Raw genomic sequence first — 18,108 nt, 5'->3', positions numbered from 1 at the left:
ACTTGAAACTCTCTAGGTGGGATAATTCAAATTTTTGTCAAATCCCTTGGAACTCTAGTGTCCTCCTCCTGCTGGCATTCCCAAGTGTCTGCTCAGGCAGGAGGTAGGAGCTAGCTCAGCACAAGGCTCCCAATGACACTGTAGGGGTTGTGCTGTGCCCACACACCTGCCAGCTGGGTCAGGGTCCTCTGGAGGATGCACAGCTCCTTTGGGAAGATCTGACTGTGCCCTTCCTTGTGGCCCAGTGCAGCCAGGGCTCAGGCTGGGCTCTGGGAGTAGCCCCCAGCCTTGCCCCAGGCTCTGGGCATGCCTCCGAGCACACTGTCCCTGGCAGTGCCATCCCCCAGGCCCCCAGCCAGCCTTCCAGGCCAGGCAGGTATGAAACAGTGGGGAGTGTGTTCCTCGGTGTTTCAGTGCTGCTGGATGGATGCCTATCCTGGCCTGGCCCTGTGCTGTGCCCAGGTGTGTGCCCCCCCAGCCAAGCCATCTGCACTTCCATGCCCAGGAGCAAGCTCTGGGTCAGCCCACGCGGGAGGGGAGGGCGCTGGGCAGGGACCTACACACGTGGCATATGCTGCTCCTTTTCCTTTTGCATCTGTGCAGCTTTTCAGGAGATGCCGGCTCAAGTGTTACCCAAGTACTCAAGGCCAATTCCTGAATGAAGTGGAGGAGCTTCCTTCCTTAATTCCAAAGCTGACAACTCCATCACCACCTCAACCAGGCTGCGTACAGCTCTAAGGTCTGGCCAGCCTTATCCGTGCTTTAGTGAGAACCAGATGTTCCCTCTCTCTACAGCTCCTCTGAGTTATCTCCCATTCTGAGAGTGCCCTCGAGGGTGCTTCCTCCTGCCTGGTAAAAAAAACTACAGAAACCCAGAAGCTTTGGATAATGAAGCAAACATATTTTTGTGGTGCAGTGTGGGCAATTTTTTTTCAGTCTGCTGCTAGTTTTTAAATATAAAGTATAGCATATGTTTAACACAGAACATATGGAAAGAAAGAAAAAGCAAATCTTGAATTCCAAGTATCTTATTCTAAGTGGAAAAGACTCCACAGTGTGAAAGTGGTCATTCAGAACAAAATCAGAAAGATGTACTTATTATACGTTAATATTTATAAACCTAGTTAGGAGAAGGAGAGTTCCCTCACTGTGGGCAGTGTCCAGGCACACACACAGGTGAGTCTTGCTTTGAGAGGAAGGTGTGACTCTGCAGCTTTGTCAGAAAGGGTGCTCAGCTCGGGAGGCTGCTCAGCCCCCCTGCCAGGAGCTCGTGTGCTCCTTCCCTGATGTAAGGTAGGCTGGGTAAGGCACCTTATTTTTCTGGACAGACTGACGCTGCAATGATTTAATTAATTTCTAAGCCAGATAATTCACTTCTAAATTCTTAGCAGACAGTTACATTCAGTGTAAGAACTCTTCCATTTGTATCTCTATCTGCTCTTATACTTTGTACCTACCTGTGTAGGACAAATCAATCTGAACTTTCAGCTGGGAGTTCATGATCTCTTATGCACCCAGACTCCATCCACATGGACCCGGGTGCTGGGAGCAGTTCAGCTCCTGGCACAGGAACAGCAGCAAACGCCCTCCTGTCCCGTTATTGATGGGGAGAACTCCTGACAGGTCGTTTCACGCACGAGATTTTTTTACCAGCAGAGACCCTGAACAGACGGCCAATAGATAAACCAGCATGGCCGCCCCTGCATTCCCTCCTGCCCCCAGTGCTCACAGAACCACGGCACCGCTCGGGCCCAGCCCTGCCCTCAGGGAAACTCCGCACAGTGCAAAGCCCAGCACTGTCCCCCGACTGCAGCGGCTTCTTTTCTCAAGTCCCGGCACTTTGTCTCTCCTCCAGAACACAAGGACGGGGAGAACTGGTTTGAATGCCATGAGACAGGTATTTACTTCTCTTATTCAGAGAGAAAGCCGCAGGAAGGACTCAGCAGTGGCAGGGAGGGACCTCCAGTGCAGGTCTGTGCTCCCCAGACCCACCGGCACACAAGAAGCCCCAGGTGCCATCCTTACTGACTTCCTCCTTCCCCCCTTTCTCTTCCCTCTCCTTCTGTGTGCAGTCCCAGATAACTGCCAGTCACTTGGCCGGGCTGGCTCACAGAAGGTGCAGCAGGCACAGATGGCACTAATGCATAAATGTGATCTAGTGAAGGGATGCCAGCACCAACCCCCAACAGGTTCCAAGGAACTGCAGTGCACTTAGAGGGATACGGGGATTGGCAAGGTGAAAGCTGAGATTTGCAAGAGCTCACTGTTCCCAAATCAACAACAGAACCCTACAGCAAACGAGCAGATTTCTTTATTAATTTAGCAAATGCACTTAATGCCACCATCTCTGGGTTTATGTGTAACAAAGCCCCTCCAAAGCCCTCACTCATTATACAAATTAAACTGAGCGAAGGAAAAAAGGGAGAAAGGCAAAGGTGGGAACTGAAAACCAGAACAGACTCAGCAGTCTGCACTGATTCCTGTGGGTTTTGGGAGAGCTCCTCAGAGGAAACACAGCACAGAGCAGCCGGGATTCAGGGGATCTGCACAGCAACGGAGTAAATGCCATAAATACCCTGTCCCTCCTCAGCACTTGGAGCTCTCCCAAAAACCCCACCAAATCCCTTTTTCCAGTAGTTGTTGGACACGGACATTCAAGAAAAATGCACAGGGAAGGGAGGAAATGCAACCTGACAATGTTCCCCCAGGAGACCTGTCCTGACTGCTGGAGAACAGGGGCACCTCCATAGGCACGCCTGTAGCAGTGGCTTCTAGTGAGGAGAAACATCTCAGAGAATACAGCCTCCAGCCCCAGGCCGCATTCCGAAGGCAGGGAGAGAGGACAGCCCAGTGCACCCATCCTGGCGGCTGCCAGCACTGTGTGTGACGGGCCAGCTGGGGGGGCCCGGAAGGAGCCCCTGACGGACCGCACCCTGTCACTGCGCAGTCCAGGGACCCTTCACATCCCAGTGCCATTATGCAGCTGCCTTTAAAGAAACTGTTCCTGATTTTCAACAAGGCACACAGGAGCAGAAGCAGAGCCTAAAAATTAACAGAGCCAGTAACTTAGTGACACTGGCACCTGCAGGGTAGTCGTAGCAAATGCCTTGGCAGTACAAAATCAGAGAATGCTGCTGGGGAGTGGGATGCCTAAATATCTGAGAAGTTTGAATTACTAATCCCTTTGGCATGCCAGCCAAAGCCTAACAATGTGCTGGGGGGCTTGTCTGCAGGAAGAAGAGCTTACTCTTGTGGTACCAGGGAAGCTGATGTGGTGGAGGGGGGGGGAAACAGCCTGGCACCCGTGTCCTTCCTGGTCATGTGCTTGCTGTCAGCAGCACTGAATTGTCACCAGCTGGGACAGCTGGGTCACAGTGGCATCTAGAGGGCTGCCACGTGCAGTGTGTGTATGCAGAACGAGGGTCCTGCTGGGCTCTCCCTTCCTGTCTCCAGAGCCAGAGCCAGCCCCAGCCAAGTGGGCACAACCCCAGGAAGCTGCACCCTCCTGCCGCAGCCTTGCCAGTCTTCCTCCTCAGAGCCCCCACTTAAACCCTGCCTACTACTTCAAATAGGTTGACATCTTCCCACAGAATTTCTAAAGTGGATATTTTGGTCATAGTAATTGTATGATAACTAGCTTAAAATTATTTCCATAGCGTCCTGAATACCACAGAACTGGGGTGCCTTCTCTTGTTACAAGCCATTGTCAGAAAGCCAGTCAGATGCTGGATAATCCACAGGCCAGGATTTGGGCTGGGGTCTGAATGCTGTGCCATTGCTCCAATACAGGCTCAGAACATGACCCTGGGTGACTTACGCACCTAAAGCTGTAGAGCAGGTGGGTCTTAAATCTCTGAGCCATCTGAAGAGGAGAGTGTCTCTTCAGAAAGGCCCAGGTTAAAGCATTGATCAGGAAAAGGACACTGGGAAGTATTCCTAAAGGAAAGGGATGTTAGGAGAGGCCCAAGTTGAGGTCATAATAGAGGAGCAGTGGAGTTTGAGGAGAACGGGTCTTCTGACAGTTCTGGTTTATCTGTTGCTACGCCTGATTTCAGAGAAGGATAAATTGTGTTTTTCTCACAGTGGCTGCACAGATGGGAAGAAGGAAGAATGATGGGAATGTTTAACTTGTGCTTTAGAGGTGCCATCCCTAGGAACTCCATATTTTGGATATTCTTTGTCCTTATAAATAAAAAAGGCTCCACAGCAGTAGGATTTGCTAATTTATGGTTTCAGCGGGCTGATTATTGATTCTACGAGACTTGAAGCGTGATGCCTCTATAGTAGCATATTATCTTTCTTTTCTTCCTAAAAAAGATGTCGCAAACTCACAAAGTTGTTTAGGATGCTGACATGAGGAAACTGGCACTAGAGATTACGCCTGGTGTCAGTCTGTGTAGAGACCCCCCATAACATAAATGGGATCCCCACTCATAGCAGGGATTCATCCCAGAAGTTTTGGGAAGAGCTCAAAGAGCAGAGACATGTCTCAGACAAAACCTCACTTCCGTTTTTCCCCTGTGCTGCAGTGCTGCATGTGTGACTCTCAGAGCTTCACCTGGAAGCAAGAATCACAACCCAACCTCCCAGTGTCCCATGGGAGGAGAGGGAGCTGTCCCAGGGACAGCTCTGTATGTCACTGTGGAGATGGCAGGAGATGTGTCCTGGTTTTGGCAGCACGTGCCTGAGCGGCTGAGTGTCCATGCGTGAGCGGTGTGAGCGGGCAAGGTGTGCACTGGGCCAGCGCCAGGACACAGAGCACCTTCCCTCTGGCAGTGGAATGGCCTCACTCGGCCTTCCAAGGACTAAGGAGAGCTGAAGGAGAAGAGCCCTCCATTGGCAGGCGCCCACAGCAGAACCAAGAGCATGTCCTTCAGGAACGGGTCAGACCTTGCCAGGCCAGGGAGGTACTTCCAGGGAGGCAGCACGCTGGGAGCGAGGGAGGCTCACTGCCAAGGGTCAGGGGGAGCGAGCCAGGGCCCTCGCTCCAGAGGATCCCTGCTGGAAAAACAGGGGCTCTCCAGGCCATTTCCACATCCTTTCCTTTTGCATAAGCAATGCTTGCCTTGCATGAGGAAAACAACAAACTCCTGCCCTCTAGAGACAGGAGACCTCCAGCTCTGCTGAATAAAATATTTGCCACAACCTCCTTTTGAAGCAGATGCTACAGACGCAGCCAGTTTTATCCTCCCCCAAGGCTCACCGGCCAGCTCAGCAGCTCGACACTCCCTCCTCCCAGCCCTGGAAGGCCAGCTCGCAGGACAGGCAGCTTGTCACAACCACTCTCGGTCAAGGCAGGAGTTTATTTGGAGAACTGCTGAATACAGCAGTCACAGAAAACTTGGCAAAGGAAAGAAATCCCTCCCTTCTTCACTACCCAAACCCATCAGGGCAGGATGGCCAGTGCTCAACGCCAGCCCAGCACCCACTCCTGCCCATTCCCTGCCTGCCCACAGCCCTGTGCCATCTCTATTCCGCCTTGTCCACGATGGGGTGCAGGGCACCAGGACACAGGTGGAGTGCAGGTGGCTCTCCCTGGGTGCCACAGAGCACAGGGGGCTGCAGAGCCCCTGGACCCGGGTCCCACAGGGGTACACCCCTGGTGACATGCACTTGCAAGACAGAGCAGCTGTGCTGACTTGTCCATATGCCCAGTACCCAAGTAAGTGCTGCTCGTGGGTGAAGAGCTGGCATTTCCTCAAAGCTGCCAGCCCACTAAAGATACCTCGGCAAATACCCTTGGCTCCCAGGGCAGCAGCAGGTATGTGCAGTTCCATCTGCGCTGCAGGTACGAAGTGGGCATGAGCCACCCCGGGTTCCAACAGCAGCATTTCACACATAAACATGCCCTCCTCTCCTCAGTGTTTGCTCCAAACACACATCTAAATCACAGGCACCGAAAAAAAAAATAAAAATCTTCCAACCGAGCATCTTTAAACGACCTCTTTGGAACCTCTCCCTGGCAGGTTTGGTTTCTCGGCCTGTGCTCCAAAATACAGCATTTATCAGGTGCGAAAGACAGGAACTATCTTTTAAAACAACTTACTCCTGTCTTCTTGCCCTTTACTGCCCACATCTAAAGCAGGTCCAAGGGGTGGAAGGTGGCTGTGAGGCACCTGTAACTGTGCTGGCACCTTCTCCTCACAGCAACCTTTTTTTGGGTTCCCTTGTGACACCAGCTCCTGGACCCCAGACCCCGTGACCTTTGGAAGCTGACCTCCAGGACTGTAGGATTGCTGGGAAAGATCGTGTGGTTCACGCACACATGCTAAGGAGGTTACATTACATAAATCTGAGGAAAATACACAAATTAACATGCCTTTCCACTGAAGCTGCTGGCAAAATTTGTTAAAGTGAAAAACCAAATTCTTGTTAGGGCCCAAATAGCACTGTTCCATTGTAGTTTGTTTCTCTTCATGGTGGTGTTGTTACTTTAGGAAGTCACTTCAGGAGGTCTTTGAGCCCACCCTGGGGTGTTCTCAGATCTCACCTCAGCTCTGTCAGGGGTGTTTCAGCCAGCAATTCAGGAATTCTGGGGAAAAGCTGCCTCAGGTGGCCCCAGGAACAATTCCGGTGCCTGCAGCCGTAACACCAGTTCAGGAGCATCTTCTAAGGAATTATTGCTGATGAACTGTGTGACAAATGGTCCTTCCAGCAGGAGGTAGTGCCGTGAGGCAGCTCTCCAGGGGTTAAAGCCCTACTCCCACGTCATGGCTCAGGGCTGTGCACTGGCACCTCTCCAGGTGCCACCTGCAGAATGGCAGCATGTGGGCTGTGCCACAGGTGAGAGGGGGAACTGGCAATGGGTTTGCCTGACATCAGACAAACGTGCTGGTAGCAGCACACCTGGGCAGAAGGGAGGTCTGAGCACTCAGAGCCCAGCAGCACAGCACTCAGCTTCGTGTCAGCAGGGTGGGAAACCAGTTTCAAACGCCCACAACGCCCCGAGCGTCCCGGGATTCCGGGATGAGGGATTACCACATTGTGAGGGACAACAAGCAAGTGGGAGAGAGATGCCAGCTCCAGTCCCTGAGAGCTGTTCAGAGCTGCACAGGATGGGGTGGGTTAGCAGCCCTTCTCCACAGTAAAGAGCGATCTTTAAAAAAAAATAAACTTCCCTTCCGCTGTACACTTGTCAGTGGGTATTTATGGGGTGAGTGAGTGTTGTACCTAAAATACATCCCAGGCAGTGGAGCCAGGGAAGGAGCGGTCAAATTTAATGCCAGAGGAATTTTAGTGCCCAGATGGGCCAGGGGACATAATGCTGCTTCTGCCTCCTCTGGAATGGGGAGGTCACTGAGGGTCTTGTCAGACAGTGGGGTTTGGCCCTGCACAGGCGCTCTGGTTCCGCTCCCACTGCCCAGAGGAAGTGCCAGGATCAATTCAGCCAGGCAACAGGACTCTGAGGCAGGTGCTGCCAGGCACTGGCACCTCAGTGCCCGGTTTGAATCACTCCCAGCTTTACTCCCTCAGAATTCCCTTTTATTGTCACCATTGCACATGAGTGTGTAGGTCCAGAGCACATTTGTTATCCCAGTGAGCAGCAGATGGGGAGGCAATGATTCTGAAGAGGTGTGGAAAGCAGGAAATGGCCTGTTCCCATGCATTAACAAAGAGGAAAAGGTGTACACAGTCCTGTCTGATTGTGCAAGGGCTACAGGGAAGAACACACTGCCCTCAACTTTGATCCTTACAGAGAGGCAAAGTGCAGGGTGCATGTGAGAACAAACAGAATCAGGTAAAGCAGGTTCTTGCCTGCTGACCCAAAGTGCAGCAGCAGCCTGGGCAGGCTGCCCTGGGGAGCTGTCGGGAGCAGACCGCTTCCCGGGGACGCAGGCTTGGGCTCGCAGGGATGCGCCCATGAGGGATGGAAGATGCTTTGGTAGTGCTGTGACAATGGGGCAACAGAAATGACAGTGTTCAATTCATGTCTCAGGAGGGGCATTATTCTGAAGCCCTCTCCTTTCTCACGGCTCTGCAGGCACCGATCATGGAGTGCAGGATCAATGCCAAATCCCAAAAGGGCATGTGTTCTTCATGGGACACTGCAGCCAAGGTAGGAGCACATGAGTCTCAGCAATGGGCAGTGGGGATCTCAGTCCTCCCAGGCCAGGAGAAGCCAAGCTCTTGGGACATTGGGTATCATACGGGGCAACAACTGTCCCGGCAGAACACTGCCAGGTGCTGCTCTGGGAAAAGCAGTTGTTCTTAGTCCTCAGCCGGATGCTGAACACATCAGCAGTGCCCAGGGAAACTTCCCACGGATCCAGCTACTTGGCCATGCTAAAGGAATCCAGTCATACACAAGGACAAGCACCTTAGACCAGGTGGAGCAGCTCAGCCTGGAGGCTCAGTGTGGTCACATCCCATCCCAGATCCAGCCTGCTTCACCTGCCCTTCCTGAATTCCTGATGAACACTGAAGGGGCTCCAGAGGAGCCCTTGCTGTGTTCTCCTGCCCCTGCCGGAGCCCAGAATTCCACTGGGATCGTGGGACAGCAGCATGTGTCTGCTCACACAGACAGCCCAAAGTGCTCGTCACACATGGCTGGCCACCATCAACAGCCAAGCTCCAGGCCCAGGGTGGACACTGTCCCAAAGGGATGTCTCTTCCCCCCTTGCCCTCAGCACGGGCCACAGAGCCGTATGGGCTTGGAGAGAGACTCACTGTTGCCCCTGCAGGCCCCTCTTGGTGCCTTGTTTCGGGCATTGCCAGGTGAGGCTCTAACCTGGGGTTTGGTGTGAGCGAGCACCCAGTCCCTGAGATCCTGTGCCCTCTGAGAATTTCCACCTTTCCCTGTAACTTTGATTCAGAAAGAAATTCAACAACTGGATAAATGGCTTTGATGTAATATAAAATAATTCCTTCTTAGGTAAACCCCCCTTGCTATAGATCTCTTTCCTCTTTTTTGTTGCCTGCCACGTTCTTCCCCCACGGTACCTCTGGTGCGTCTGTGAGCATGAAGGGTGGGGTTTTCCCTACTGGATCTGGTGCATGGAGACAGCTCCCATATTCCCTACAAAGATCACAGAATGCATGCATAACTCATTTTTTAATTACTGTAGTGCTAAACCACTAATTTAGTGCAATTTCATACTCACTACATGTTGGTATTGTTAAGGTTTATGAACCAGTGATTTACAAGGCATGGTACGTCAGAACTCAAATTGGTTGGATTGATGGTTTAATTGAGCACAGGGACACGAGTGTAACAGTTACTCCCCACACTGGGGTATCCTGGCAATGCCACCAGGATGGGAATGCATTGGTGGAATTGGTTACATGGAGAACGCGTGTTTTAATTGGGAAGGCCAAAACCAGACTGGTGAGACTAATGTTTGGTAAACAGTGCTTCTACTTAAGTAAATAGTTCGTTCTGTAAAGGTCAGATTAATCAGAAGAAAAATTTAATATTCTGTTTCTAAAAGCTGGTCTCAGTGATGACACAGATATCACTGCATGGGAGGCTTTGGATGCCTTTAGAGGAAGGACTTACATGAGTCCGCCTCTTTTTCTCCACACCAGTTTGCAGGAGAAAGTGCTTGTTGGTCACATCACTGAGTTTCTAGTAATGAAAACCTGCAGCTCATACTGATCTGAAGTGATAAACCCCTAACAAGTGAACAACAAGCCTTTTATTTTCTGCCTGCCTCAGTTTGCCTATCTAGAATGCAAATGGTTGAATTTCCCACTTAAACTGACAGTGTATTTGTTATTACCTGTTACTGTCTGATGCTGAGAGTGTTTGGAGAGCTGGTATATCTTAGGGTTCTGAGATTCCCCAGCTCAGGGTGTCTTCCCTGCCAGTGACATGGGCAACCTGCCTGACCACACAACTTCTTTCTCTCTTCTCTTCGCCGTGAGTCATGGAATAAGGAGGTTGGGGGCAGAGATGTGGGGCATGAGTGGGGAACCAGAACAGGCAGTGCTTGCTTAAGGTTCTCCTCTCGCCCTGCTCCGCCTGGAACCACTCATCCTGGCAGGAAAAGGCATGTGGATGTGGCACTTGGGGACATGGTGGTGGCCTTGGCAGTGCTGGAGGAATGATTGGACTGGGTGAAAAAAAGCTTGAAGAGCTTTTCCAGCCTAAAGGATTCCATGATTTATCTCTCTGCATCTCTTCTACATGTATAATACAGATGGTGGCAGCCAGAAGTTCCTACAGTTCCTGTCCCCACCTTTTCACCGGTTTTATATTTCTTACACAGCTGACAGAACTGAAACATTAGGAAACCCCTTGATGAGAACACTGCCCTTCTCATGCCAGCCAAGACCTGCTTGAGTCATGCCAGATAACTCTCTGCCATCACCCTCCTTGATACCCAGAAAAACTGAAGATCAAATTAAATGAATGACAGGAATATGAAATCCAGCCCAAATTTCATTTGGCAATTCCATAATCTCCCAGGTTTGAGCAGGAAGCAGTAATTTCCCTCCAGCAGTGCATGTCTTAAAGCAGAAATAAGGATTCAGAGCAGAAGCAGTGCTGCCTGCTCCAAATCCAGCACTGTTCGCGTGGCACCGTCCTTGACAGATGCCTGTGACCAAAGGGAAGGAATCGCTGCTGTGCCAGAGAGCTGCTTTGAGGCAGCACACCCTACTCTAATGCCCCATGACCCTGTGGGAGTTTAGGCATTTAAATGAGCTCCAAGTGAATAAAAAAGGTTTAAGATTTCACTGTTGGATTTGTTTCATTCTGCTGCATCGAAAGCTGTCAGGATTCCACCTGTGCCCCTTTATGGAGGGTGAATGGTGTCCATTTGGATATGGCATCATGAGAAACCCCTTTTCCTTCTGCGCACAGCAATTTACAGACCCTAAATACAGAGTTTGTAGATGCAGAGGTGGGGTTCTTGCTAATAAAATGCAGTTTCAGATCAGCAGCAGCTCTGCTAGCTAACAGTCACATCTATACGTGCTCACTGCATGAGGACCTGGCTTAGGGGGGATCTGGGAGCAGGATCTGCCTTCCCCATGCCCTTCCCTTCCCACGGTCAGATGGGTTTGGGTTTGCTCACTGCAGCTTCCCAGAGTTTGTGAATTATGCTCACAGAAGGCCTGGGAGTGTCAGAACGTGTCGTCCGTGTCCTTGTGCTTGCCTAGAGCCTGCATTTGTAAGGCAAATGTGGTGCCTCACTCTGGATAATTTCCATTAATTCTTAAAAGGTTTTTTCATGGGTTTGTTATTTTCCCAAACATCTGAATTTCAATTACAGCCTCCTAGCATCCAGCAACCTCTGCCTGCGTGTTACTCCACCAGTAACAGCTTCTCTCTTCCCTCAGGGCCGCTGTATCAACTTCACCCGAGTTCCCTCTCAGTAGAGGAGGAGAAGCAGATACCAGGAGGAGAGACAGCCACATTGCCACTGTCCTACCCAGCTGAGAGAACCGAGCCCTTCCTTGCATCTCTTGGACCATCGTCCAGCCCAAGCTCCGCAGGTTCCTGCATCCCTGCTCCGGAAGCCCGCGTTCCAACCGCGCACTGGTGCTTTGCCCATGCCCCGGAGAGCAGCACTGCCATGTGTCCCTGGCTCCGTGCACCACCAAAGGGACCGCACGGCCACCAAAGATGAGAATGCTTTTCTATTTTTGTTATTTGCTGTTTTTTAAGGACTACAGATTCTCAGGATGCAATGTGCTTTTAGTGGAGACGCAGCGTTCCTCAGCTGCGGCGGAGGCACGTGGTATTTACACAGGGACTACTCGCCATGGGCACAGGATAACAATTCCCACCAGGCTAAGCAGGCGCAGAGCCGAGTGCCTCAGAGCCATGTCAGATCCCCAACCCTCGCCAGCTCCCTCCGTTGTGCCTTACGGGAGCCTTCTGACTGGAAATCTTGTCACTCTAACACTGAAAAGTGCACACGCATGACAAAATGTAGACAGGATGCCTCGAGGTATCGGTAGCGAGCAAGACTTTGCCCTTTAGTTTTTGAAGACACCTTTCTTTCATTATGCACCCGGGACAGGAAGGAATTACTAGAGCGTTATTCCGCGGGAAGACAGCCTGTAAGCAGAGATCTTGAGCCGAGTTGGAGGGACTGATGCTTCAAGACCTTGACACTGTGGCTGGTGGTTTTTTCCCCTTTCCTGCATTCACAGTTCAGTAGCGCATGAAACATCATCATCTATAAACATACCTAGCAGTTGTAGGCTTGTGTATTTTTTTTTTTTAGATTAAAAAAAGAGCGCATGAAACATCATCATCTATAAACATACCTAGCAGTTGTAGGCTTGTGTATTTTTTTTTTTTAGATTAAAAAAAAAAGTAGCCACTAAGCTGGTATCTCAGGGTTTTTCCCCCCGCAAATCTCCAAGGGCTCTTCAGCGTCACAAGCCAGCAACTCTCTTTGCATGAGAATTTCAAAGTTTAATTAATATAATTAAAGGCAACAGCAAGCAGCAGCCTGTGAAGATTTTGCTCATCTTTTTTATGCCTTTTGACATTGAATGACCTATTACTGTATGTGCATTCCTCAGTGGCGGAGGGGGCGCCAAGCGTTGGGTACGATTCCGCAGTGGGAAAGACCTCTTTCCATCAATTCGGAAATTAAATTTACGGGAGCGCCGGCCATCACCAAACATCGACAATGTATGTATTATAATTTTTTAGAAAAACCAGTGTCGTGTCACGTCGACGATGCCAAATTATGTTAGCGTGAGCGGAAACACTGTGGGGGAGGAAGGAGGGAGCAGCTGAAGAAAAAGGCTCAAATGATCCAGTCACTTTCGATACTGTACTTCAGAGGCAGAATGGATATTCGAGTCGAAACCTGACAAAGCGCGCCCGCTTTGATGGGAACTGGTATAGACAATGACCAGTGGCTGGGTCAGTGGGATGTCTCTCTGCGAGCAGGGAGGCTTATCAAATGACACTAAAAATAAGTTCAACAACCATCACGTCGGAGGGGAAAAGGCGAACATTTCACATTTCGTGGGCATGAATGTGCGCAAGATGGAAAGAGCAATGCGGAGCATCCTGGGCTAATTATCTCCTTTGTGCTCTTCATTGGAATCACAAGGGACAGAAATAATTCTCTTGGTCCATGTCCAAATCCGTGGCACTGCCCAAAGATGCCTTTACATTTATCCACTCGCTTACATCTTCTGCTTGAGTTTATTTATGTCACTGGTAGCCTCATCAGCAACAGCCATGTCTGCACATTAGACTATAAATAAAATTATTATCTAAGTTTCAGTCATTATTTCCGTCTTCTCCTCCCCCGTAGCCTCCCCATCATCTGCACAGCTCAGACCTCCGTTTTCCAGCACCATGGTGACCCACGGTACTGGCTTCCAGAGGCAGCCCACCTTCCCGTGCACAGTGTGGCCAGGAAAGCTGCCACAGCCGCACCCAGGGGTCCCGACTGCCCACAGCCAGGGAGGACCCTTTGAACACCACAGGGATGCTGCTCATGCCGTGCAGAGCATCAGCCATGCACCCGGAACCACTCAGTGCCCGCAGCGATGCCCTGCCGCTGCAGAACCACAGCTTGGGTGGCACTGGCCCTGGGCTGGGGACGTCTGACCCACAGAGCCCAACCAGCGAGCCCTTGGCTGAGCTGAAGCCCCTGACTAAACCTCTGTGCAGTCTCCAGCCCAATGCCAGACCGAGAGCCAACACAGGGCACGTGTGCCAGGACATAGGTGAGGTCCTGCACTGCTCCTCAGGGTGCTGAGGCGGCACAGGTGGAAGCACTGAGCTCAGCGGATGCCAGGTTCAAACACAATCGGCACCCTCTTACTTTTCCTCCATTTTCCATGGACGCATGACACATTCCGAGGTGTCACTGGAGCACCAGCTCGCATTCCGAGCTGCGTTGTGTAACAGGACAACATGCAGATGAAGAGGGTTTTCCCCTCACGTTTATCTGCTGCCTCTCAGAGAATATTCCTAACCAACTGAGACACAGAAGTAGAAATTCACTGACCATTTTTTGTCCTTTCTGCCTGTGTCCATTGAAAACCGTGGAATGAGCAGCTCTTCACAGAAAGGCTGATCCCAAGCAAAACCAGATCTCGGTCTCTACATGGATTTTCCCTTCTAACTGGCACAGTATCACAGCATGTTACACTTGGTATTTTGGTGCAGATAATACCTGAGAGTTTCCTTATTACACAGTGTGGAATGTCCGTCACAAATAATTTGGGGGGCAAGAGGATTTTTTATAAAAAGTAAAATAAAATCCACTGACTCAGATGACACCAGTGAGACTTCCTTGGCAGGAGGGCTCAGAATGCATGAGAGAACCCTAAAGAGCCATGTACAAAGAGCCCAGCAAAGCCACCAAGCAACCCTGAGTGGCTCCCCTCACCAGCGAGGTAAGGCAGGATTCATGGGAACAAGAGGATCCTCAATACAACAAGGCTGTGTTTATTTTATACATTTTGAAAATAGCAGAAATGAATTGGCTAGAGTTAAAATGGACTAAAAATTAATTTTGCCATGTTCCCTTTCAGTTTTTTCAATTTAACAAGAACTACAGCATTCATCAGGCATGAACCTGCCATGTGTAACCCAGGGGAGCTGGGTCAGGCTGATCCAAGGTGAAATGGAAGGGAATTCTGAGTGCTGCGATGCAGACTCATGCCAAGCCCTACGCACTGCAGGACAGCCCCAGCTGGCCGGTACTAATTTCCTGTTGGGGATTTTCCTGCAGGAAATTTCTGTGCTACATCCCTCTTCTTCTGGTCATCCCTAATGTGACACCACAACTCTGCATTTCGCATGCTGCAGTCTACTGTACACACTTGACTCAGCCTCATCACACTGGAACACTCCCACATGGGGATGCATTCCCACTCCTGGGGATGCTGGGGTTTAGTGGCAAAGATAAGGTTATCTTTGACCCCTCTTAGCAATGGCACCTCACGCAGGTCATGGGTTTGCAACCCTTTCCTGGGATTCTCACAGACTCCCAGGACACAGGTGTCTGGCCTCTGCAAAACCTGTGGTGGCATCAGACTGCCCCGGTCACTGTTGTCACCTTTAACGTGTCCTCATGGTTCAAATCATGCTGACGTACTCCAAGGAAAAACCAAAGGTGAGAGTTCTAAGTAGAGGAGGTTCTAGGTTTTTCTTTCTGCTCTTTCTCCTGTACATGTAGGAGGAACTTGGGAATTCTGTGTTACGTCATTTCAGACCAAACCTCCCTTTTCAGCTGTGGAAGAAGTGGCTCTTTTATCGGTCACAATTCAGACTGCAGGGAAAGGTGAATAAATCCAGTGCTATCAATGAGGGAAAAATCCCCATTTGATCCTGCGTCACTGAGTGCTGCCTCATGACTACAGGAACCCTGGCCTGCTGCAGGACAGCTGTTTTCCTTAGTTCACCGGGAAGCAGCAGAGACGCTGGCACCACCTGCCTTCGGAGTTCAGCTCAGGGAACCAATCCTTCACCAGAGGAGCCACTGAGGGGAAATTTGGGAGCTCAGTTCTGCAGTGCTGGGAGGCCGGACCCGGCTCTGACCTCCCCTCTATGCACTGCTAGGCATCCAAAATGGGCATCACAGCGTGGCTCTGGGAGCAGGATGGGCACAGGTAACAGCCCACCTGCTGTGGACACCAAGCTCAGGAGTGGCCAGAGCCAACAGTCCCCTTCCCGACTGCCAAAGTGAGGGGCTTGGCTGTTGTCCTCACCAAGAGCCAGGGCTCTGGCCCATGGAGCCACCCCAGAGCAGGACACCGGGCCAACGGCCTCAGGTGGCCACAGGGGTCAGCACAGTGCTCCCAGGAAAAGCCACAGCAGGGACAACGTGTTGAGCAGGAACTTCAGAGGCTGCAGTGAGCAAGTCAAGGCAGTCCTTCATTTGCTAAGGAGCAGCTTCTGAGTACCTCTTATGCCGTTACAAAACTAATGTCACAATTTCTAGGGAGGGCCTTATTAGACCTGGCATGTCCTATTTTATTTCATTTCACAAATCTGTTTTGCACTGGCTCAATTAAAATTGTTACATATTTTTGGGTCCTGTGTAGGTGCCATCTGTTTAACAGTGCAAGTGGGTCCTGTGATGCACTTGTAAATTTTGTGCTGCAATATTTTTAATATAATGAGGGACTTTGGATGCAAGAAACTGCCTTTACTTGATAACTTTTTTGGGTTTTGGCAGTGAACTCACAATGGTTCTTCCTGTGTTACAAGGATGGCTCCACAGCCTATGGAAAAGCAAGACCTGATTTCCATGTTTGCACCAAAGTCGTATTATTTAATTCACACTTTTTTTTTTTCAGTTGCTTGCTCTGCCCGGTTTTCTAAATGAGCTTATTTCCCCAAACGGGAATGCACAGGACTGCTCTGCTGGGGCCTGTGGCTGCTCCTGCCTTCTGGGGAGCTCTGGGATGTGCCAGGAGGGCCCAGGGGCCCACTGCAACAAATCACAGGCATCCTCACTGGGACTGGAAACAAATGCACCTTTTGAGGCAAAAATCCCACCTGCAAAGCTGGATGTACTCTACAGCACAGCCCAGCCCAGGACAAATCTTCTGGAAAACAGAACTCAAACATGGTTTTATACTTTGGGGGGGGGTTTACTACAGTTTTTAGGTCTACTCTGATTTCACCAGCACTGAAATGCCATTCCTGACTCTCTGTGAATTATACAAAACCCCAAACCCAACCCATTGATTGGTTCTCCTTTAAAAGCACAGTCTCAAATTCTGGTAAGTTCTCCAAAACACTGTAGGAGAAAAGCATCTGCAATGGCACCAATCCTGCAGCACTTGTGCGGTTCCCAGGTCTGCTCCACAGCCAGGAGAGGGGCCCCAGGTCTCAGCACTCAGGTTCTGTAAGTTGAACGGCTTTGTTCTGGGTGGTGAATTGGGCAGCACCCAAAAGGCTCCCAGCTCCCTGCAGCACTGCTCAGCAGGGCATTTAGGAAAACTTGTTCCAAACAGCATGCTGCTTCTAAGCTGCCTTCAGGGACATGGATGTACCTGGAGCACGAGTCCTGCCCATTTCAGGATGTAACAAGACATGACTAAGTCACGGAGAGATTCCTCCCTGATCACACCACTGGTTTTAGCATTAACTCCAGCCCCACCTTGGCCCCAACCACCTGCCCAAGCTCCAGCAACAGCCCTCACTTCCCTGGACAATCTCCTGAGGGCACAGGGACACCCATCTGCTCCAACTGCGGCACTGGAGCAATGATTTACCTGGGATTTAGCACAGCACGGAACGTGAGCACTCGATACCCTGCCACGACAGCACGGACCGCAGCAGCCCAAGATGCCCTCCCCTCTTTCCATAAACCTCTCCATTTTTTGGTTCCTCGGGACAGCTGCCTGGGATTGCCAGCCCCTGGGATAGATGGTGTCTACTGACAGAGCTGCAAGACGCTGATTAAATTATGTGCTTTGGCCAACCTGTGTGGGGAAAATTAATTGAAGCGCCAAGTGATGGGTTCAGCGCTGCCTTGTTGGAGCGGGGAGGTTGGGCTCTGTGATGCTTCATCTCCTTTTATTTGATTAGGCAAATTAGGAAACAACAGTGTGAAATGCATTATTGTACTAATCTGATGTCCAAAATGTGAATCTCATTAGAGCTCTGGCCTTGATGCTTTTTATTTGGTTTCTCTGTAAGCTGAGGAAGAGCAAGTAGGCCAGAAATAGATATTTTCCAAATTACATTGGAATTGCCCAGTAATAAACATCATATTCTGTACAGGCTTCAGTCCCTGGAACAGCTCCTCATAAAAGGCATCTCGAAGCTTCTGGAGAAATTCAGTACAACATGTGCTAGGAACGGAGGAGATGCAGCAGCGAGAGGAGGTTGGAGCCAGAGAGGGTGATCCATTGATCCAAGTTGCCTTAGAGCTCTGTGGGGTGAAACCCCGGGAGTGGGGACACTGTGTCCCTCCGAAGGGATGCTCCATGGTCCAAAATCGGGTTCTGCAGAACTTCTCTTGATGAGGGTGCACACTGTGGTGGTTTGGGGAGAATGGAGGAACAAAGCAGGATGGATGGCAGGGTGCCAAAAGCCCAGGGGACAGCCACGCACCATCCTGCCACGGCACGGAGAGGGGGGCTGGCCCCGGAGGGCTCTGCTCAGCCCAGCCTGTGCTGGGGCTCCCTGCGGAACCTCCTCACTACATTGGGCCCTTCTCCGAA

At 50.8% G+C, this 18,108-nt stretch overlaps 1 protein-coding gene and 1 long non-coding RNA gene across 3 annotated transcripts in view; one reads left to right on the top strand and one right to left on the bottom strand.

Moving 5' to 3' along the window:
• ANTXR2 (anthrax toxin receptor 2) overlaps positions 1-12,174 on the top strand; it is a 78,566-nt gene extending 66,392 nt beyond the window's left edge. The window contains exons 16-17 of one of the 2 annotated variants that reach the window (XM_017727333.1): positions 7,982-8,056; positions 11,284-12,174. In XM_017727333.1, coding sequence (XP_017582822.1) covers positions 7,982-8,056; positions 11,284-11,322 — 114 coding nt within the window. In that variant the 3' untranslated portion in view covers positions 11,323-12,174. The remainder of the gene's footprint in view (positions 1-7,981; positions 8,057-11,283) is intronic. The other variant, XM_017727334.1, reaches the window with a different exon arrangement.
• LOC108444947 overlaps positions 1-18,108 on the bottom strand; it is a 56,246-nt gene that overhangs the window by 17,300 nt on the left and 20,838 nt on the right. The window lies entirely within an intron of this gene.

This window comes from Corvus brachyrhynchos, unplaced genomic scaffold, assembly GCF_000691975.1.
Source record: "Corvus brachyrhynchos isolate BGI_N302 unplaced genomic scaffold, ASM69197v1 scaffold112, whole genome shotgun sequence".
Lineage (NCBI taxonomy): Eukaryota > Metazoa > Chordata > Aves > Passeriformes > Corvidae > Corvus > Corvus brachyrhynchos.
Note: the sequence above shows the minus strand (reverse complement) of the source record. Positions and strands in the feature narration are given on the sequence as shown.